Here is a 23,068-nt window from a genome sequence, read left to right as displayed (position 1 = left end):
AGCATTGTTTCTTTAGACATTATCACATGAACCAAAATGTACATTTTTGGATAGAAAAAACACAAAATATCATTTTTTTTATTCAGAAAAACGAATTCATCAGCATTTAATAGGCAGAGATTCGTGGCAGTTGTTAACTTACATGTTTGTACCGAATTTCAGCAAAAGTGCTTCATTTATCATGGCACAGGTGTCAGAAATCTACATTTTTAGCTAAAACACCCAAATAATGCGAAAAAATTGCAAACAAAATGAGCTGCTCTCATATCTACACTCAGATACTTCACTCAACATCGTCAGGAAACAAGCATTCCCCCACAGGTATCCCTCTATTGCCATTTATGAAACCGTATAAAAGTATTATCCTCTGCGTTGCTATGGAGATATATTTTCCTTAGCAACGGTTACCATGGAAACATGATATTAATTTCTGAGGCCCTGAAAATGGACAATTTTCCATCGATAAAAGTTTTCTTCACGTTTTACTTATGGTATGCACTACATTTTACTGGGAAAGCAGCCCAGTGCCTCCTTAGCAACGGCCCTAGCAACGGCTTCCCCACAGAAGGCCTGTGGGAATAGAACTTTTAGATACTCATATCTCCAGATTGGATTGATGGATTTTTACGATTTAAAGCTTAAAATGTAGGGAAAAGTGTAACAAATCAGATGAATTCATGAACCAGGCTCGAAAATGCAATCTGTATATTTGACAGGTTTTGAAAAGTAAACATTCCATTTTTTTACCAATTTTTACCGAAAAATCGAATTTCAAAAGCCCATAACTTCTCTTAGAAATGACATATTGGAACAAAATTGACATTTTTGTAATCCTTTGTTCCTGTTTTATCTGGCCACCAAGTAACGTTGGAAAATATCCATATTTGATTATTTGACACTCCCCTTTGCATTATAAGTAGGAAAGGAAATGGTCCCCCATGGGGTCAAAGTTCAAGGTCAGATAGCAAGGTCAAAGCTGGGCACTCAACATGGTTATCATACATTTTCAAAAAGCTTGCGGGGAGGACTATCACATGAAGGCATTCGCGTTTTGTCCCTTGATTTGGTAACAAAATCTTGTCTGGCCCATGGACTAACGTGTGTTATCTGCGTGACGACACGGAAGCGGTGGATTGTTCACTCCTTGACAAAGACTGGAGTTGCACAGTCGAAAATTTGGGAGAGTCCATTTTCTTGTGTTGGAAATTACAGTTTAACACGGCCCATGTCATTGCCTGGATGTCTAACCTACATCGGCGTGCCTTATGTTATGTGGTATCACTTTTTAATCTCTTTAGATTAACTACATTGTGGAAAGATTGGTATAACAGGTGACTATCACCTTTTTCAAGATTTCAACCGTGAGACCGGACTGTAAGGTTTGAACCACTCACACCGGGAATGAGCCCTAGTTTTTTCGATAAGTGTGGTGGGATCTTTACTGTGATCAAATACGGTTTACTAGTTTCAAACGGGGATCCAGATACATGTGTGTATGTGACAAATCGAGGACATTATGCATCAGTATCAAAGATTATAGTCAAGTCAAGTCAATCTTTATTGCACAACAATTGTAACGGGTACAATGCATGGCAAACTCTTCAGTACTACATATATGACATATATAACATCTACTCTCACGTCTACAGTACTTAATACATACAAGTTCTATGTATCGAAAATAACATTATACTTTTTCAAAAAGGTAATATAGTACATACTTTTGACAAAATATTTATACGAATACACACAACAAAAGTTCAGCTATGCTGGGAAGCTTTCGAGACGTTACTCTGTCTCTTCTTCAACCCGATTAAGATCTCGTCTTGCAGTACATGTATATGGAGCATAACTTACATGATAATGTATATGTCTTGAGTTCTATATGACTGTATAAGCTAGAGTGTACATCAGTTGGTTGAGTCCAAAATAATATGATTCCTTTTAACTAAAGCTTTGGATATATACTGGCCTATGTACAGGGAAGTTTCGTCGGAACATGACATGAGTAGAGTAAAAGTATCTGAGATTGTTTTAGGTAATGTTATATGTGCCTTATTGGTGATCACGCTCATAAGTGTTTCTCTTTCTTCGGTGTAGGACGGACATGATAACAGAAAGTGCAATTCATCTTCGACAGTATCTTTACAAGTAGGACATCGTCCGTGAGTGGTTGTATGATTGTCTTATTTGTAACGCCCCAGTGCGTTTTGGTTTATGTAAGCTTGGGCATTTTGAAATATGTAGGTGGTAGTCATCAAGCAATCTCTGATGTCTCATTACAAGAAAAAAAAAACTGTACTCCGCACAAGTTTTTCTCGATAATATATCACCGTTCTTACCTTATCACTACTTCGGTACGGAGGTCTTGTTTTGATTGGCGATGGTTTCAGTTTGTGTTTGTGTGTTTGTTTGGACGAAATTTTAAGGAAGTTGTAATAGTATAGTGGTGTTAGTTAAGTAATAAATTGTATGGTTTGTCTTTCATTCTATGATGTAATTCACTCATGGATATGAATAATAAGCACGCAAGCACACACACACAGACACACATACATACACACACGCACATACACACACACACACACACATACACACACACACAAACATGCACACACACATACATACACACACATACCACACACATGCACACACACATACCAAACACGCACACACACACACACACACATACACATGCACACACACATACCGCATACACGCACATACCACACACATACACACACACATACCACACACACACATGCCACACACACACACACACACAACAAACGAACACAGTATTGAGTTTAGTCTGACAGGTAAATTCATTCTTCTCTCAGTGACGATATAAACACAACACACTTGCAAGCCTCTTGGTCTTCTGCTGCCGAAAACAACAGGGTTAACGTTTAAAGGATTAAAGTTAAAACAGAAGAATCTATAAAAGACAAGAGTTTGACACAATTTTTGTCGCCAGATTGACATATCCCATTTTACCGGGTCAATCCAAATCCTATCATTTTCTCTTAGGCCATGTAGATTTCATTATATGTATGACATCCCTGGGAACCCCAAAACTGATGCGAGCGTGCGAATAAAAAAAAGTTTGGAAAAAAATTCCTTCATTATGAAATCTAGGTGGTCATGAAGGTTGAACAAATGACTAAACACACAGAGTATGCTATGGCGAAAAATAATAGACACTTCATTTTCACATTTTCTTTATTTTCTGAATTGATTTCGGCATTCTATGACATTAGTATCGTTTCCCAAGACTTTTTTTTGCAACATGCGACATATATTCGCTCATTTACAGCATGGTCGACAACTTTTTTTTTTGGAAACGGACGAAAATTCATGCACGCAAGAATGTCATCCATATAATCAAATCAAAATGGCCTTATCTCTGATTGGTGGTGGAAAAAAAGTTTCGGCTGGTCTCTTTTAATCATGTCGTATTTGCGGTCTCCTGATTGGTGGAAGGACCTTTGGCCTTTGAGTCTTTAAATCCTGCGTTTTTTCCCGCGTTCTTTGCCGGTGGAAAAACCTGTTTCAGCCCACAAATCTGCACAGCAACGGACAGGGATCCCCAGTCGTCAGACAGCCAACCGTTCCCCAAGTCGAGCCGAGTCAGTTGAGCCGTCTAAAGTCAACAAGCCGCACCCACTACCCGAGACCCCCACACAAGTCCACCCTACTCAACCGTGAACAGACCGAAAAGGTACCTTACTTGTGCTTTTTTACCTGTTTATAGTTTATGTGTATATCGTTTGTATCCTTTGATCACAACCATTTATTTGATCACAACTGTAACATAATGTCAACCGCCAAAAATTACATTTTAGCAACAAAACGTTTTTAATTCCATTTGTGTCCTTTTTCATCTTGGGTGGGGAATGTGGACTCTCGCCTCATCAATTTGACTGTTCTTTTCTTTCACATGTATTCTTCGTTAGTGTTTTGCATTGACTAGTAATATTAGTTTTATTCGTATAAGTGGCGGCGCTAACATAAGTTATGTAACTTGAGCCCGTCGTCACTTTGTCCTGTACCCTAATTTTGTTTACTGTATGCTGAATAAAAAAAAACATTTATTTTTCACGAGCCCGTGAAAAATAAATTGGGCTCGTGAAAAATAAATGGTTGTGATCAAAGAACTTTGCTCTTCATTCGTTCACCAACCTGACGAAATTATTGACGGATTGTTTGTATCCGTTTGTGCCGTAATTTGAATGTTATAACCGTATTTTCGCTTTGCACACGCAAGTTCAGGCGGAATTTCTTCCGGGCACATGGCCATTGTTAAAAAAAGAACCATAATAACCTCCTCTTCTCTTAATAATACTCCAAACATTGTTGAGACCTGTCTGTTGCTAATTAAGCCTAGTATCTAACTACGCTGGCTATATATATATAGGCCCGCCGCGCACCCGGACTTTTAATCGCCGTCAAATACTTGCCGAACGCAGAAGAAAAATTCAAAATATAGTCACAAGGCTTTTGTAACATCTAAAGAATATTTAGATGTAGGATTCATGCGTAAATCACCTGAATGAAAACAGCACTGGTCATTTAAACATGAGGCGATCTGGTAGTAAATAGACGGGGCAAAAGTCACACAGAGCGAATCGACCTGTACCCGTTTGGCCGCCTTGGGGTTTGACTGGCCGCGCAGAAAAATTACCAACCTTCCGCGGACTGACTCCCCTGGCCAATTTTACTCTTTTTGCCGAATGCTACGAGAGGTCTGGTGGAGGCTAGCTATTAAAGGTCCCCTTCTCACTAGACGGACCCCGTATAGAAGTTTCGGTCTTTACCCAGGAAAATTGTTGTGTGGGGTCGTGTGTTGTAGCGGCAGGGTGCTCGACTCGGAGCCAAGAGGTCCCGGGTTCGAGTCCTGACATGCCACCGATCTTGTGCCCTTGGGAAAGGCACTTTACACGACTTTCCTCACTTCGCTCAGGTAAAAATGAGTATTGTGTTGTCCCTTGTGTTGGTGTCGGCATTAATATGCGTTCAAAAAAAACTTGAGTGTGCCGTCACCACGTCTTGTGATTACATGTTGGAATAAAAAAAAAAAATGTTGAGCGAGCTGACCAATCTTGGGTTGCCTCGGCGGTCTGACGGCAGTGTTCAGTGGTAGGGAGGAACAAACGAGACCAGACGAAGGCCGTCTGGTTTATTTTTGGGAGCCCGTTCCATTTTGTACCGCTCTGAACAAGATGTAAGGTCTTATTTCAAACCTCCTTGCTCTGAAAAAGACCTCAGTAAGGCCACCGAGTGTAAATAAAGCAGAAAACGCAGGAAAAGTTCCACCGCAAAATTGTGTAGAGCGCGCGTTAATTGTTTCCTGTAGACGATACCACCACAGCCACGTCGTTTGTGTGTTAACTCTCGGGCGCTAATGTTTCTTTTTTGCAACACAAAATATGAAGAGAACTAACTATTCTCACTAAGGCCATGACGTCAAAGTTCATGAGTGCGTAGAATTTGTTAAAGTAAACCGGAGTGTTACTAGCCTGAGTGTCAGCCTTTTAGCTTTCGTTCGCTCCCTACGATTCGGAAAATTTTTGGGCGGTAACGAATCGTTAGCCTAGGTGCCTTCCTAATTGTATGCCAGGGCTCCTAAACTTTTAGGGAGCGAGTATGGAGCCCTGGCACACAGGTACTCAGGCTAACGATTCGCTACCGCCCAAAAATTTTGCCATCCAGGATAGCGAATCGTGGTGAGTGGACGAAAGCTGCAAAAAAGACTGACACTGTCTATAGTGTTACCCTCTGATTTCTGAGTCATTCGATGAATGAAAGACCTTTATTGTACATTTTTGCTCATTGCGAACTAAGTACAGGTCATGGTGAATAGCGATGGTAGACTAAAATATATCAGTAGTAAAACTACATATGTACAGGTTCTGCTTTTTCTCGCTTCTTAAGACAGTTGTAAATGGAAGAACAAAAGTAGTTTATAGTATGAGGATTTTCTAGCTTCATGGGGAAAGTAAATTTTTCTTTTCTATCTAAAAATCTAAAACTAGGGAAATAATCTTGTATACAACTGAAGAGAATATTTCTCTCATTATTATATAAAATGAAATGACTCTCGTCTTCAATCTCATTTAGATTACAGTAATGACAAAGTCAGTAAAGGTTAGTAATATTATGCATACTGTCGATACTATACTACTGACGTCCACAGTAAATACAACTTTTTACGGGGCCTTTTCACTTCCGACTCGTAAATCTTCACCTGATCGTAAACACTCATTTGTTTTGTGAGTCTGTCTTTAATAAGGACGAAGGTAGTAAATCTAACGATTTTCCCAACACAACTTTGCTGGTTTAACAATACCAGAAGGACATAACGTTTGACCCGTACTGTCTACCATAATTGCTGGGTCATCACGCCCCAATTAACTCTTTAATTACCGCTCGCGGCCATGTAACAGTCACTCAACTGATCGGTAAATAGCGGTCAGTCACCCCGTCCCAGCGCCTTTCTATTCGGCTATCTTTTCATAAAGAAGAATAGAAGGCTGTATGTAGAGTTGAGGTAATCTCCGGGCAGATATAGGGGGGTAGATTGTAACTTTTCTCTCGATGAAAAACTCCACGATCTTCTGCGGTAACACGTACACATCACGCCACCCCACGTACAAAAACCATACATTTGACCTTTTCAGAGAAAGAAAATACCAGATTTTTAAACCCTATTCAGACCGAAGGGGATTTTGAGGCCCTTTTGAGGATTTTAAAACAAAAAATATACAGAAATATTACAGAATATATAGTGCTGGGGTCCGCGCGGACCTCATGTGTACTTTTTAGGGTTAAGCGTTTTTATTCGTCCTTTTTGTACCGGTATCCTTTTTTTCGCCAGTCTATCAAATATTGTTTTGCAGCCACCAAAAGATCTGCTTGAAGATTATGCCGGATTGCCAATCCGGCTCCGAGAGGTGGGTTGGAATAAACCGACTTCAAACGGATTGAAACCGGTTTAGACATCATTGTACATCTAACAAAACTAGTGATCATGCCCCTACTGTATTGAAATGGTGACAGCGAGTCTGACTCTAATACAGTTCTTGGTGTGTCATTTGAATATATCTGCACTTTTGTTGGTAAAATGTTGGTAATTGACGACTTTTGTCACGATGAAGAGAGTTGTCATAACAAACAAACAAACAAACAAACAAACAAAAAATAAATAAACCAACGGATCCGGAGCACATTCAAGTAGATGCATAACATCATCTTTCATCTGTGGATGACGATGTCCGGAACACAAACTCTTGATATATATAATATTATATAAAAAACGTTGCTATCAACAAATCTTTCTCGATGACAGTTGGGATGCTCTTATAAAGGTCAGCATGACCTGGTTATCAGTAGTAACCTGTAATTATAAAGATATGTTCGGCTATCCGTCATCTATGGTCCACTGGCAATCCACAATAGCCGTCAACACGGAATTCAGCCATCCTCACGCGATGAAAATTCTCTTCAGAATCAGTGATTTTTCACAGCTTGTCAAGCATGCAAATTATTATTGGTTTGTTCGAATGACATCAACTGTGAAATTATGTTAGCCGCGCAAGACTACATCACAGAAACAAAACGTTAACGCTTCTAGTTGTATATGTCCTGCTATGCTTTCCTTCTCTTCTGGGATGGGAGGTTTTCCTCATAATATCCATAGTTTTTTTTTTTTTCAAATGTCTTGTAAACGCCCTTTTTTTCATTTTAAAAGTGGCTGAGAGAATATAAGTTGTACCTAACTTGAGTTCGCAGTCACTTAGTCCATGTCCTTTTATTTGTATTTATCACTGTGCTTATGAATAAAAACAAATCAACATCTTTCCAGTGTCTGGACGAAACTTTACATCGAGTTTAGATCACCTGCAGCTTCGTTTTATTCATAGTATTCTCCAAGAATGTAAAATCTGATTGGAAATGGTCTCTTTACGTGATAAAGAGTTGATAAGACAATATCCAAAGCCAAGACAATTTTTAATGCCAATTGAAAACATTTCTTGTGCCAGAAACTTACAAATGAATTAAAGGGAAGTTGAGGTATGTGTTTGCACATAAGAGTCGGCCTGATATGATACATTGTAAAATCACCTGTTCTATTGACGGAATGTTCATTCAAATCATTTATGTGGGTTCGTGTGGCGCAACGGCAGCGTGCGCGACTCGGAATCAAGAGGTCCCGGGTTCGAGTCCTGACATGCCACCGACCTTGTGCCCTTGGGAAATGCACTTTACACGACTTTCCTCACTAGAGTCAAGTGAAAATGAGTATTGTTTGTCCAGTATTCGTTTCTGTGTGCGGGACACAGCACCAGCAACAGCTTCCTCTGTTCCTCTGTGTATTGTACTGTTGCAATTTCAATAAATCAAAATCAAATCAATCAATCAAATCATCATGTCAACCTCGCCAAACGCCGGGAACAGATGCAAACACAGAATGAAGCACCTGTCAAGAGAAATCTTTGGGGAGCTGAAATTTATTACTCAGGGGCAAAATGTTAAGGACAAAACATAACAGCCCATTTGTTAAGGACAAAACAGAACAGCCCAGTACTGTCTACGAAGAAAATACCCGATTTTTAAACCCTATTCAGACCGAAGGGGATTTTGAGGCCCTTTTGAGGATTTTAAAACAAAAAATATACAGAAATATTACAGAATATATAGTGCTGGGGTCCGCGCGGACCTCATGTGTACTTTTTAGGGTTAAGCGTTTTTATTCGTCCTTTTTGTACCGGTATCCTTTTTTTCGCCAGTCTATCAAATATTGTTTTGCAGCCACCAAAAGATCTGCTTGAAGATTATGCCGGATTGCCAATCCGGCTCCGAGAGGTGGGTTGGAATAAACCGACTTCAAACGGATTGAAACCGGTTTAGACATCATTGTACATCTAACAAAACTAGTGATCATGCCCCTACTGTATTGAAATGGTGACAGCGAGTCTGACTCTAATACAGTTCTAGGTATGTCATTTGAATATATTTGCACTTTTGTTGGTAAAATGTTGGTAATTGACGACTTTTGTCACGATGAAGAGAGTTGTCATAAAAAACAAACAAACAAACAAACAAACAAAACAAATTAACCAACGGAGCACAAGTAGATGCATAACATCATCTTTCATCTATGGATGAAGATGTCCGGAACAAACTCTTGGAGTTGATATATAAAAAATCGTTGCTATCAACAAATCATCTTTCTCGATGACAGTTGGGATGCTCTTATAAAGGTCAGCATGACCTGTTTATCAGTAGTAACCTGTAATTATAAAGATATTTTCGGCTATCCTTCATCTACGGTCCACTGGCAATCCACAATAGCCGTCAACACGGAATTCAGCTATCCTCACGCGATGAAAATTCTCTTCAGAATCAGTGATTTTTCACAGCTTGTCAAACATGCAAATTAACATCGGTTTGTTCGAATGACATCAACTGTGACATGATGTTAGCCGCGCATGACTACATCACAGAAACAAAACGCTTCTAGTTGTATGTGTCCTGCTATGCTTTCCTTCTCTTCTGGGATGAGAGGTTTTCCTCATAATATCCATAGTTTTTTTTTCAAATGTCTTGTAAACGCCCTTTTTTCCATTGTAAAAGTGGCTGCGAGAAAATAAGTTGTACCTAACTTGAGTTCGCAGTCACTTAGTCCATGTCCCTTTATTTGTATTCATCACTGTGCTTATGAATAAAAAAATAACGTCTTTCCAGTGTCTGGACGAAACTTTGCAACGAGTTTAGATCACCTGCATCTTCGTTTTATTCATAGTATTCTCCAAGAATGTAAAATCTGATGAGAAATGGTCAACAAGGTTCTAGGACTACTGAGCAAACTGCAAAGCAATCTGCCCAGAGAAGCCCTGGAAATTGCCTACAACACCCTTGTGCGCACGAAGCTGGAGTATGCCTCCATCCTGCTTTGTAACATCGGTACTACTGCCAGCACGACATTGGAGCAAGTCCAGTACCATGCAGGACGGCTTGTCTCAGGAGCGATGGCCCGAACACCCCGAGTGAAACTACTCGAAGAGCTAGAATGGGACAGCCTAGCAACCAGAAGGGACTACAACAGATTACTACTCATGTATAGGCTAGTATCTGGTTCAGTCCCACTCCACCTTCAGGTGCTGATCCCGACTACCAGAGACAGCCAAAGACAGCTCCAACTTCGACTACGGAACGACACACACTTGCATGTTCCTTTTTGCAGAACAACTGTGTACAAGAACAGCTTCGTCCCGTACACCACGCGGCTCTGGAACAGTCTCCCAAGGGACGTGAGGGAAGCTGCGACCTACAACCAGTTCAGACTGAAGTGTAAAGCGCAGATGCTGACCACCCGCCGTCACCAGAAGTTCCGCAGACTCGGTGACCGTCGCAGTAACATCCTTTCTACAAGACTGCGTCTTGACTGGTCTCAGCTCAACTCTACACTCGTCAAGTTCAACTTGACCCCACGCAGCTGTAGCTGTGGTGCTAAGTCTGAGTCAGTCGCACACTACCTCCTCCACTGCCCTCTGCACAAGGACGCAAGGCAAACACTTGCTACCGCTGTACGTAGTGTTGTGGATCAATCCCTCTCCACCAACATGCTCCTCAATGGTCTTCCAGGTCACAACCTCTCTACAAACCAAAACATCTCGGCCGCTCTTCAGGGCTACATCCTGCAAACAAAACGTTTCTAAAGTGTCCTTCTACCTGCTCATTTGGTCTAGTGCACTTGTCTATTATTTCCACTGTACGGATTCTCGACCTCTGACCTCCAACTAAGTTTACCCATTTTAATTAGTATTGTAAATATAATAACATATATGTTAATCAACAATGTATGTATAGTCATGTAGTCATGTCTGTCTGTGGCCCCCGCCATCAGCTCTGCTGCCAGGGTGGCCACTGTATTGTGAATGTCGCAATTTTCGAAAATAAATAAATAAATGGTCTTTTTATGTGATAAGTAGTTGATAAGACAATTTCCAAAGCCAAGACAATTTCTAATGCCAATTGAAAACCTTTCTTGTGCCAGAAACTTACAAATGAATCAAAGGGAAGTTGGGGTATATGTTTGCACATAAGAGTCAGCCTGATATGATACATTGTAAAAGCACCTGTTGGAATGATGGAATGTTCATTCAAATCATCATGTCAACCTCAACCTGGGGTCGTGTGGTGTAGCGTCAGAGTGCGCGACTCAGAACCTAGAGGTCCCGGGTTCGAGTCCTGACATGCCACCGATCTTGTGCCCTTGGGAAATGCACTTTACACAACTTTCCTCACTAGACTCAAGTGAAAATGAGTATCGTCTGTCCAGTAGTCATTTCGGAACACAACACCAGCAACACCCGACTGCCTCTGTTCCGCGTTTCTGTAGCAATTTCAATAAATCAAATCAATCAATCAAATCATCATGTCAACCTCGCCAAACGCCGAGAACAGATGCAACACAGAATGAGTATTGTCTGTCCAGTATTCGTTTCTATGTGCGGAACACAACATCAGCAACAGCTGCCGCTGGTCCGCGTGTATTGCACTGTTGAAATTTCAATAAATCACAATCAAATCAATCAATCAAATCATCATGTCAACCTCGCCGAACGCCGAGAACAGATGCAAACACAGAATGAAGCACCTGTCAAGAGAAATCTTTGGGGAGCTGAAATTTATTACTCAGGGGCAAAATATTAAGGACAAAACATGACAGCCCATTTGTAGATTGGCCATTTTACGACAAATGTGGTTATCCCTTATTTTTAAAGTTAACCCTATAAGACAAATAACGACATTTTAATGACATATTACCGACATTTTCATGACTCTTTCATCAATTAATTTGGCTTCTTGAGTTATGGTGGCCGAAGTATCCGAAAACACATCGACCTAAACCTAATTGGACAGATCACATCAAAACATTACCTCCTTCACGGATGTAACTAAGGCATTCTTACAGTGAAAGAAACCTAAAATATACACACGCATGTACTGTGTGTATACAAACAGTAGGGTAAAGTCCGTAAATAATTTCATCAGGTTGGTAAACGACTGAATAGCAAAGTTCTTTCTATCACAACCATTTATTTTTCAAGCCAACGTTTCGATGACCTTCTGTCATCTTCATCAGGGCAATTCTGACTGGTTTACTGTGCACTGACACTAGATGTTGCTTGGTGCATAGTGCACTAAAGATGTTACATAGTTCATAGTGTACTTAAGCTAGTTTTGTCTGTTTACAATGCATTCCGCAACGTAGTGTAATTGTGACATACATACTAGGCATTGTTACATCACCAAGCACCAAGCAACATCTAGTGTCAGTGCACAGTAAACCAGTCAGTATTGCCCTGATGAAGATGACAGGTCGTCATCGAAACGTTGGCTTAAAAAATAAATGGTTGTGATAGAAAGAACTTTGCTATTTAGTAGGGTAAAGTGTTACATGTATGAGATGGCACCCCAAAGCGATGAGCAGGTGTGTTTGATGTACTGTCTACCATAATTGCTGGGTCATCACGCCCCAATTAACTCTTTAATTACCGCTCGCGGCCATGTAACAGTCACTCAACTGATCCGTAAATGGCGGTCAGTCACCCCGTCCCAGCGCCTTTCTATTCGGCTATCTTTTCATCAAGAAGAATAGAAGGCTGTATATAGAGTTGGGGTAATCTTCAGGCAGATGGTATCGTGTTATTAATGTCAGGGGTCAACGACCTGCTTGCTGGTGCCCCCTCCCAGCGTATCTCGGCCGAATGCCGACGTGGTCCCTGCCAGAGGCGGTGAAGCTCGTCCTAGAACGGACACATTTATTTTGACCCATTACTGCTCTTTAAGTTACTGCCACGTAAAATTTGGTATTGCATATAAGTAAAGAAATATCACCCCGTAATCCATACCAGGTGAAGTCACATTGAAATCACATTGCGTTCAGACGCAAATCGCGATGCGGGAAAACCGATTCGAAACCACCTCTAGAAGTGGTTTGGGATCGGGGCGCTTTCAATGTGATTTGGAGCGTTCAGATGAAGCCACTTGAAACCGGCTTCGGGGTAAACCACATGTAAAGCGCCTTCACTGACTTCACATGAACACGGCCTTGTTGGAACTGGAAAGTAGTATTCGTTGATATTGATGTATAAAAAAATTAAAGACCTGGTGATGTGACCCAGAGTATATTTCATCATGCCCAAATTTATGTAAGTTTGAAATGCACTCGGGCGTATCAGGTCAGGCTGGACGGGAATGTATCATTTTGTGTGACAGGTCCACACACCGATTACTAACATGAGATAGCAGACATCCGCCCTTTACCCATACTGCTTTGTGTCCAGTTTCAAACAGAAAAAAAAAGAAAGATTTTGTTATTAAAAGAACTTTGACATTAGATGTGACAAGAACTCAGCAACGCTACAATAGTGTCAGGACTTTACCACCAATAGACTGTCCATCACAATTAGCAGTTCAACCAATGGCAGCATGCCAATTAGAGGCTTGACCAATGAGACATTGGCTGCATGTCCGTCATATACTAGTAAGTCTTCTAAGCACGTCGTACTGCACCTAAAATCCACAATTTTTCACGGTTTTCGTTGTATTTTTTGGTCAACGTTGCATCAGAATTTTGCCCGTTGTACAAAGGATATTTTTCCTACATAACATTTGGAAACTACAAACGGGAAGTTAACCTTATATGTGCGAATACCACCTTACATGAGACGTTCTGCCGAAGTGCTATGCACAATACATTATGGGTTTCGCGCAGGTGCAGTACGTTTATGCCGACGTGCTTCAAAGTTTTTAAACGAAGGTGGGTGGGGCTATGGGCTCGTTATGTTACAAAAGACACTGACTGTTGCAATTTTTGTTTATTTGTACACAGTGAGTTATCATCGCAACTGTCACCATGTCGCTGCTGCAGTACTGCACCTTGGGGGCGCTGTTGATCCACCTGGCCTACGGAGCCGCCAGTAAGTCACGTCATGTAGGAATATCCCATTCAGCAAGTTTAGGGGCGTTTGGTGATACGTATTTGTGACTGCTACATGATCGATGGAATTTGCCCACGATATTTCGAGATAACTGAAACAAAACCGGTAACTTTAGGGAGCCATTCGTATCGTATTTTGCTATTTTGCTATTTTCTTTTTCCGGAGATATGTTCTAGTGTTTCGTCTTAGATGTGTTTGTTCTTGTTTGCAGAATGGGGCTACGCTCCGGGCCAATACGGTAAGTAGAAGTTGTTTTTTCTTACCTACGCACGCCTCCTTGCTGAAACAATTGGTCTTGCACCAGGCTGTAAAGAACTACGGTCACCGTCAGAAATTTGTAACCTATGCTCGTGAAGATAAAAGTGATTTTTAGCGATATGTTTCCTGTTTTGCTTTCTTTTCTTCTGGGATGGGAGATTTTGACTCATGCTTAATCTAGATCTCTTATGAATTCACACATTTTCAAACGTCTTGTAAAATATTTTTATCTTTCATTGTAAAAGTGTCTGCGAGAATATATTAAGTTGCATGGGCCTAACTTGAGTTTACAGTCACTTTGTGTCCTCTCATTTGTATTTATTACCGTTCTTCTGAATTAAAACAAACAAACAAACATAAAAAACAAACAAACAACAAATGCCGTTCTTGTTGTTTAGGTCCCGAGAACTGGAAGACCCTGGCGCCCCAGTTCTGCAGTGGTTCGGCCCAGTCTCCCATCGACCTGGTGTACCGCAACACGGTCAAGCAGACCTTCCCCGCCTTCACCTTTACTGGGTACAACGCCGTGCCGGGGAACGTCAACTTCACCATGTCCAACAACGGATACGCAGGTAGGGATAGACAACACTGGGACTGCTTACGCCCTCTAGCGGAAATTGTTAGTTCTGCAGCATGTTGTAGAGAACTATTGTCGTATCCTTCACCGGGTACAACGCCGTGCCAGGGAACGTCAACTTCACCATGTCCAACAATGGATACGCAGGTAGGGATAGACAACACTGGGACTGCTTACGCCCTCTAGCGGAAATTGTTAGTTCTGCAGCATGTTGTAGAGAACTATTGTCGTATCCGCAGGTACAACGCCGTGTCGGCGAACGTCAACTTCGCCATGTCCAACAACGGATACGCAGGTAGACGCCCTCTTGCGGAAACTGTTGGACCTGCATATAACTTTTATTACAAGCAAGGGTTGGTTTTTTGAAGGCTGGGCAACGTCAACTTCACCATTTCCAACAAGCTGCTTCATTTGTTCACACGTCTGAATGTCTCTTTCCCCTCACAGTTGGAGTAAGCTTCGATGACAACGCCCACAGTATCCATCCCATCCATCCATCCCTCCATTCACATTCTATTGAATCATTCATCCACCCATTCATTCATTCATACATTAGCTGCTTCGTTTGTTCATGCGTCTCCTCACAGTTGGCGTATCCTTCGACGACAACAACGCTCACCGTGTCGGCGGCGGCGGCCTGCCGGGAAACAACTACAAGCTGGCGCAGTTCCACTTCCACTGGAGCTTCCTGGACAACCTGTGGGCGGGGTCCGAGCACGAGGTCAACGGACAGATCTACCCTGCTGAGGTGGGTAAAACATGCCTCCGCCCCTGAGGCGTCGCCAAAAAGTCAAGTATAAACTAGAAAGGCCAATATTTGCTTTGGAGCAAATACAGCGATGGGTTCACCACATTTTACCACATGGCAGGGAAAGAATGAGAAACACAAGGGAAAACAATGATTTAGTTTATTTACATTGATATAATTATAATATGAAGTAACATACAACTAAAACAACAGTTGGATAGCTATTCCCTACTTTATTGGTTAGGATTTTTAATTGCATAATGCAAACTGTTGATTTTCAAAATAAAATAAAAAACGTTCATGCCCCGCATTCCAATGCTGGAGCAGAAAAGCTTGAAATACTTACCAAAACACTTGAATAAAGACATACTGTCAGTATGGAAATGCTCTGTGCAGGTGTTAATCAAGTTAAATCCCAACAGCCAATCAGCAAGAAATGCTCTGTGCAGGTGGAAATGCTCTGTGCGGGTGTTAATCAAGTTAAATCCCAACAGCCAATGAGCAAGAAGTATAGAGGAAAGCTGCATGCCTATTGGTTGATGCCCTGCATTCCATTGTGATGACTCATGCCCAGACGTGGTAAACAGGCACACTAACACAGTAATACATTTGCTATAACACAGCCAAAAAACTCAAATAAAACCATTCTAAAAGCCTGTATCACAAAAATTGAAAAACGCCTAGGGGTATTTGCCCACTGTACCTCCATACCAAATTTCAGGACCTTAGGCCCTAAAATGAAGAAGCTGAATCCATTTAAAGATATGGCAGGAGGAGAAGGAGGAGAAGGAGGAGGAGGAGAGGAAACATCAGAACTAGAGAGGCCGACATTTGCTTGGGAGCAAATACAGCATATTTCAGTCCATCTCCCTCCCACGCAAAAGTGGACTATTCCAAACTTACCCCAGTGTAAAACTGGCAAAGATTCTCAAATAAATGAATTATATAGTAGCCATGTAATTGAGAACAAAGATGCAAGAACAAGCACATTGAATCTCGAAAGCTTTACTAATCTTCTTACAGGTATGCAAATACTAACAATGATGAGATTTGATACATTTTGAAGGTCTTAGGCACATAAAATTGAATGTGTGGGTCATTATGAACCACTTAGGTGCAATGTGACCTCAGGTAACCCGCAATGGAATACCTGTTCCATGGCCAACGGCAGATAGAACGTGCCATTCTTTAGATAGAACATGGAACGGGTATAGCACTTTTGGCCCTTTTTTTGGTGTAAATAGCCATTAAAGTCCCCCAAATGAGTCATTTGGAAGTGGTGTATGCCAAATATGTGACTGTTCTGTAGACACATGTTCAAGGTACCCTTATACCGAATTTCAGATCATTTGGTTGTAACACCAGGGCTCAGGATCCAAAAATCCATTTTTTGGCGAAAAATGCCCCAAAAAACCTCCATAAAAAGTTTTCAAAGGCATGTATCAAAAAAATGAAAAAAACGCCTGGGGGTATTGGCCCACTCTACCTCCATGCCAAATTTCAAGTCATTTGGCTGAATGATGGCGGAGTTGAATCCCTTTGACTGTTTGGCAGGAGGAGGAGAAGGAGAAGGAGAAGAAACATCAGAGAACACAATATATTTCATCCATACCATGGTATGGACTGAAATATAAAAAGCAATATGGGTTCACCACCACTTCGTGGTGTGGTGAACCCATAAATAGAAAGGCAACATGGATAATCTAGCCTAACAAAGTACAGTAACTACTCTGTTAAAAATGTAAGTCAAACACATTCTTGTTTATAATACATGGTGACCAGCCCCTCCAGCTCTGTCCTGCTACAAAATATACTAAACCCAACACCTACTTGCTAGTTACCATGGTGACAGACGTCTAGTTCAGGTCATTGACTTCTTTGTTACCTCCATGAAAAATTGAGGTATTGTTTTTGGCGTGTCTATGTGTTTGTGTGTGTGTGTGTGTGTGTGTGTGTTTGTGTTTCCGCACGTTTGTAGTCAGCATAACTTCAGAACGCCTTTTAGGGATTGTGATGATATTTGGTACGTTGGTAGGTCTTAGGAAGACAAAGGTTACAATGTTTTCTTTCTGCGAAGATAAACATAATAAAAAGCTGTATAGCCTTACTACAATCGCGTTCGGTGCCCAGCCTTGGGCTGGGGTCATTAGTACCTTTAAAGTTCGTCTAACATTATTTTATTATATTTCAGTCCATACCATGGTATGGATGAAATATATTGTGTTCTCTGATGTTTCTTCTTCTCCTCCTCCTTCTCCTGCCAAACAGTCAAAGGGATTCAACTCCGCCATCATTCAGCCAAATGACTTGAAATTTGGCCTGGAGGTAGAGTGGGCCAATACCCTCAGGCGTTTTTTTCCTTTTTTTGATACATGCCTTTGAAAAATTTTTATGAAGGTTTTTTGGGGCATTTTTCGACAAAAAATGGATTTTTGGATACTGAGCCCTGGTTTAACAACCAAATGATCTGAAATTCGGTATAAGGGTACTTTGAACATGTGTCTACAGAACAACAGTCGCATATTTGGCATACACCACTTCCAAATGACTCATTTGGGGGACTTTAATGGCTATTTTGAGCAAAAAAAAGGGCCAAAAGTGCTATACCCGTTCCATGTTCTATGTAAAGAATGCCCGTTCCATCTGCCGTTGGCCATGGAACTCGTGTTCCAATGCGGGTTACCTGAGGTCACATTGCACGTAAGTCGTGCCTAATGACCCACACATTCAATTCTATGTGCCTAAGACCTTCAAAATGTATCAAATCTCATCATTGTTAGTATTTGCATACCTGTAATAAGATTAGTAAAGCTTTCGAGATTCAATGTGCTTGTTCTTGCATCTTTGTTCTCAATTACATAGCTACTATATAATTCACTTATTTGAGAATCTTTGCCAGTTTTTCACTGGGGTAAGTTTGGAATAGTCCACTTTTGCCCGGGAGGGAGATGGACTGAAATATGCTGTATTTGCTCCCAAGCAAATGTCGGCCTCTCTAGTGTTCTCTCATGTTTCTTCTTCTCCTCCTGCCAAACAGTCAAAGGGATTCAACTCTGTCATTTTTCAACCAAATGACTTGAAATTTGGCATGGAGGTAGAGTGCGCCAATACCCCCAGGCGTTTTTTTTTTCATTTTTATTTATACATGCCTTTGAAAAATTTTTATTAAGGTTTTTTGGGGCATTTTTCGACAAAAAATGGACTTTTGGATCCTGAGCCCTGGTATTACAACCAAATGATCTGAACTTCGGTATAAGGGTACCTTGAACATGTGTTTACAGAATAGCTGTCACATATTTGGCATACACCATGCACTTGCAAATGACTCATCTAGGGGACTTTAATGGCTATTTCAGGCCAAAAAAGGGCCAAAAGTGCTGTACCCATTATTCCACGTTCTATCTAAAGAATGGCCTGTTCCATCTGCCATTGGCCATGGAACACGTGTTCCATTGCGGGTTACCTGGGGTCACATTGCACGTAAGTCGTGCGTAATAACCCACACATTCGATTTTATGCGCCCAAGACCTTCGAAATGTATCAAATCTCATCATTGTTAGTATTTGCATACCTGTAATAAGATAGTAAAGCTTTCGAGATCCAAAGTGCTTGTTCTAGCATCTTTGTTCTCATTGTACATTGAGCTACTATTTAATTTATTTATTTGAGAACCTTTGCCAGTTTTGCACTGGGGTAACTTTGGAATAGTCCACTTTTGCGTGGGAGGGAGATGGACTGAAATATGCTGTATTTACTCCCAAGCAAATGTCGACCTTTCTAGTTTGATTCCTGTTCCCCGCAGCTGCATCTTGTCCACTGGAACGCGGACCAGCACACGGACCTGGGCGATGCCGTGGTGGGCAGCCGCACAAACCACGCCTCGCTCGCCGTGCTCGGCTTCTTCATAGAGGTGAGGCAGAACACAAGTAGCGGTTCGATCTATAAGTGGCGGTGTGTGCGTAGATGTTCGCATTTTTGTATTTGTATTTCGCATGTCTACGTTTTGTCAGCACGTCAGTAGGACGTATTGCGTCTGAACAAAACTATGGCTTCTGTTAGATAAGCCCTGGTCACAACCCGCCGTACGTGCTTTTTGTCCGTACGTTTTTTGGGATGCTACGTCTGCTACGTTTTTTCTGAAAACGTGGGGAAGGAGTGACGTCTACGCACTTCACTCGCACGTCACTTGCACGGTTGCGCAAGGTGTAATAGTGTGGTCTGCACGCCACGTCTGGCCGTGAGCGGTTGCGTGCATAGTTCGTTGCGCAAGTGGTAAGTGAGTTGTACTTGCTTTAACGTGCGACCTCTGTGCGATTGCAACTTTACCGTAAGACGGCCGTACTCTCACGTGCTTCTTCCGCACGGCACGTACGGGGCACGCGCGTCGCACTTACTCGCACGCACGGGTTGGGAATCCGCAGACCGAACGCAAAAAAAGTTTTACATGCACTTAAAGTTCTACAACGTGTCTGCGTGCTCCCAAATCCGTTGGATTCCGTACGGAGGTGGTACTCACCACGCACGGATGCCCTACGTTTGCCCACGTTTTTGCACATAGACAGCACGCAGAAGCACGTACGGCGGGTTGTGACCAAGGCTATATTTGCTTGTAAAGAACATTCGTTTGTCAGAATGCCCATCACATGTAGAAATATGTGTAACGTTTACTGTTTTTACTGCATATTTTCTGTAGTTTTGCAACTCGGACAACCCCGCCTTTGAGCCGCTGTTGAAGTACATCGCTAACGTCAGCCAAAGCGGTGAGTCATGTAGCAATGGAGGTTTTCAATGGGGCAAAATCAGGCCTTTCTCATCTCATTAGTACACATGTTATTTCTAGTTCCGTGCTGTGAATTATTTGTCCTTTACCACACAAGAACCACGTATCTTAGAAGTAGAGCAGTCCTGTTGCAGAACACCCCTATCTTAGAAGTAGCACTGTCTAACCTAGAAATCTCACTCTGGTTCTAGGAGTCCTGGAGGCAGGGCAATAAAGCATTAGCGCTTCAAAGGTCCAGTGTGCGACCGGTTCTTTACAATATAACAGCAAGAATCTACAATTATCATTAAAGTTCATCCGTGTTGGTAGTAATCATAGTAAAAGGTTGAACTTTATTCCAACACACAGTTGTACACCGTAATTCTCGCGAGATCACGTTGTGAAGTGATTGGTCATTAATTATCCTGATGAAGGCGACAGTGGTCGCTGAAAATTTGATCCCGGTACAATTTTGTTTTGGAATAAAGTTCAACCTTTACTATAAGAATCTACAATATTCCGCTATTACGTCTGCCTATAGAAGTATTGTTTTGTGTGGCTGAACAGTGTGGCTGTGTCTATTTTTCTGGAAAGAGTTGATTGACAGCGCGTGAATGGGGGGGGGGGGTGATAGACAAGAAAAATGCAAGGTCAGACACGGGAAATGCATTAGGACCAACAGGTGGTCATGGGGGGAATTCAGGAAGCAAACAGAACACCTCCCACAACGGGAAAGAAACTCCAGGAGCGTAGGGAGCTCGCGAGGCATTAGACACAGTGGAAGGAGATGAAGAAAGTCCTTATGCAGCTGCAGGACGTTTTCGTGCGAATGCAGATACAGAATACAATGGATGATGGTGATGCAGATGACGATTATGAATGTAAGCAAACTATCTTCCTTTAAAAATGTGTGAATCTTCCTACAGGCACGACGTTCAAGTACCCTATGGCTGACCGGTTCAGCCTGGACAGCCTCCTGCCGACTGACCGAACCAAGTTCTTCCGCTACAACGGCAGCCTCACCACCCCCACCTGCAACGAGGTGGTCACCTGGACCGTCTTTAAGGAAACCATCTCCATCTCAAGGAACCAGGTGAGAACAAACATCAAACTAGAAATGCGTGGCGTCGGGTGGTGTAGTGGTTAGAGCAATTGACTATGAACCGGGGAGACCCGGTTTCGATCCCGAGTCGTACCCGGGACATGTCTGAACATGCGCCCCGACGTTGTGCCGTTGCTTGGGAAAGGCACTTTACACGACTTTCCTCACTCCACCCAGGTGTGAATGGGTACCTAACTTCGGTTGGCGAAAGTCGTATTGAGGTCACCTTGTGGCGCCGAATGGCAGCCGCACAGACCCTTGCCACAGTTCCACAAAAAATAATTGTGGAACAAATATGTGTATCATGTGTATTATTTGATTGTTGTAATTGTTGTGATTTGTATTGATTATTATGTGATACCCTGCATTAATTCAGCCGTATAAAGGCTGCGACTGCACGGGTACTGTTTGGACAATGAAAACCATTTAAAAACCATTTAGAAAGTTAACAGCACTTGCAAAGCCAACGCATTATGTTTACCTTCACATGGGTATAGTCTAGCCCAACAAACTACTGCTGTTAATTTTTACTCAAACACATCCATATATTAGTATATGTATATCGTGACAAGCTGCCCCAGCCCTGTCCTGCAATATATTTGTTTATTTGTTTGTTTATTTGAATTTACCACCAGATATACAAGTGGAAGGGAGGACAAAACAGGTGATTTGACACCTTTACAAGTTGTCCTCCCAAACACAACATACAAAATACAAAAATTAAAGCAGATTACATGTATTTATTAAATATTCCAATTATGAACATCATCAAATATTGTACATCAACATAATCATCAATATAATGTAACCCAACACCACAGGGGGTTTCTACAGTACTGGTTACCATGGTGACAGATGTTTGGTCCAGGTCATTGACCTTATGTGTTTGGAGAAGAAGAAACTGAGCAAAAACAAATTGTTTTCCTTCTGCGAAGGGTAAACATAAATATCATGGACGTTCACCTGTGTTGGTATTAATCATAGTACGATGTTGAACTTTATTCCAACACAAAGGGTACAAAATGTGCAACGAATTTTAAAAAATTCAACCGATTCTGCAGCCTACTAGAGGCTATCTTTTTAAAAAGGAGAAGTCAAACCCCTTAGATATAGTCTTAGACATAGCTATAGCCCTAGACAACTACCTTTTATCATGTAGATTTTAGTTATTTTATACTCTGTTACATTGTTCTTTTATGTTTGTAATTTGCAATTAGCCTCCGGGCACGAATTTGCAATAAACTTCTTTTAACTTAAAGGCGGAAGACTTGAACTAGACACATTACCTTGGAATCCATCACAGTACAGTGCAGTGTATTAAAAAGCTTTTTTCAGTCTGTTCTAAGACAGGTAGCTGCGTTCTACGTAACGTTTGGCGCCTCTGGAGTCTAGTAGAGGCTATCTACATGCTATACATAGGGAAATATATTAAAGACTGTATGGATATTAAAAACTCCTTCAACGATTGTATAAGTCGATACCTATCTCATACTAGCCACCCACTTTTGTATTAGATTAGCCTTATGAAAATGTAGTTGACCTGTACTTGCTTAAGTTAGTAGATGCCATACTTTGTACACTGTATAATTGTTGCGCAATAAAGTTATATATA

The 23,068-nt window shown here is 41.5% G+C and overlaps 1 protein-coding gene across 1 annotated transcript in view; it reads left to right on the top strand.

The window, feature by feature from the left end:
- The first annotated feature begins 13,927 nt into the window (after positions 1 to 13,927).
- The window catches only part of LOC109463608 (carbonic anhydrase-like), a 10,223-nt gene continuing 1,082 nt past the window's right edge, over positions 13,928 to 23,068 (top strand). Inside the window, exons 1-7 of the mRNA XM_019760461.1 lie at positions 13,928 to 14,005; positions 14,202 to 14,250; positions 14,669 to 14,842; positions 15,435 to 15,595; positions 19,398 to 19,505; positions 20,289 to 20,355; positions 21,281 to 21,447. Coding sequence (XP_019616020.1) covers positions 13,928 to 14,005; positions 14,202 to 14,250; positions 14,669 to 14,842; positions 15,435 to 15,595; positions 19,398 to 19,505; positions 20,289 to 20,355; positions 21,281 to 21,447 — 804 coding nt within the window. The remainder of the gene's footprint in view (positions 14,006 to 14,201; positions 14,251 to 14,668; positions 14,843 to 15,434; positions 15,596 to 19,397; positions 19,506 to 20,288; positions 20,356 to 21,280; positions 21,448 to 23,068) is intronic.

This window comes from Branchiostoma belcheri, unplaced genomic scaffold (genome assembly GCF_001625305.1).
Source record: "Branchiostoma belcheri isolate BF01 breed outbred unplaced genomic scaffold, Haploidv18h27 scaffold129, whole genome shotgun sequence".
In the NCBI taxonomy this organism is placed as follows: Eukaryota; Metazoa; Chordata; class Leptocardii; order Amphioxiformes; family Branchiostomatidae; genus Branchiostoma; species Branchiostoma belcheri.
The sequence above is the reverse complement of the archived record's forward strand: the minus strand, read 5'-3'. Positions and strand labels throughout refer to the sequence as shown.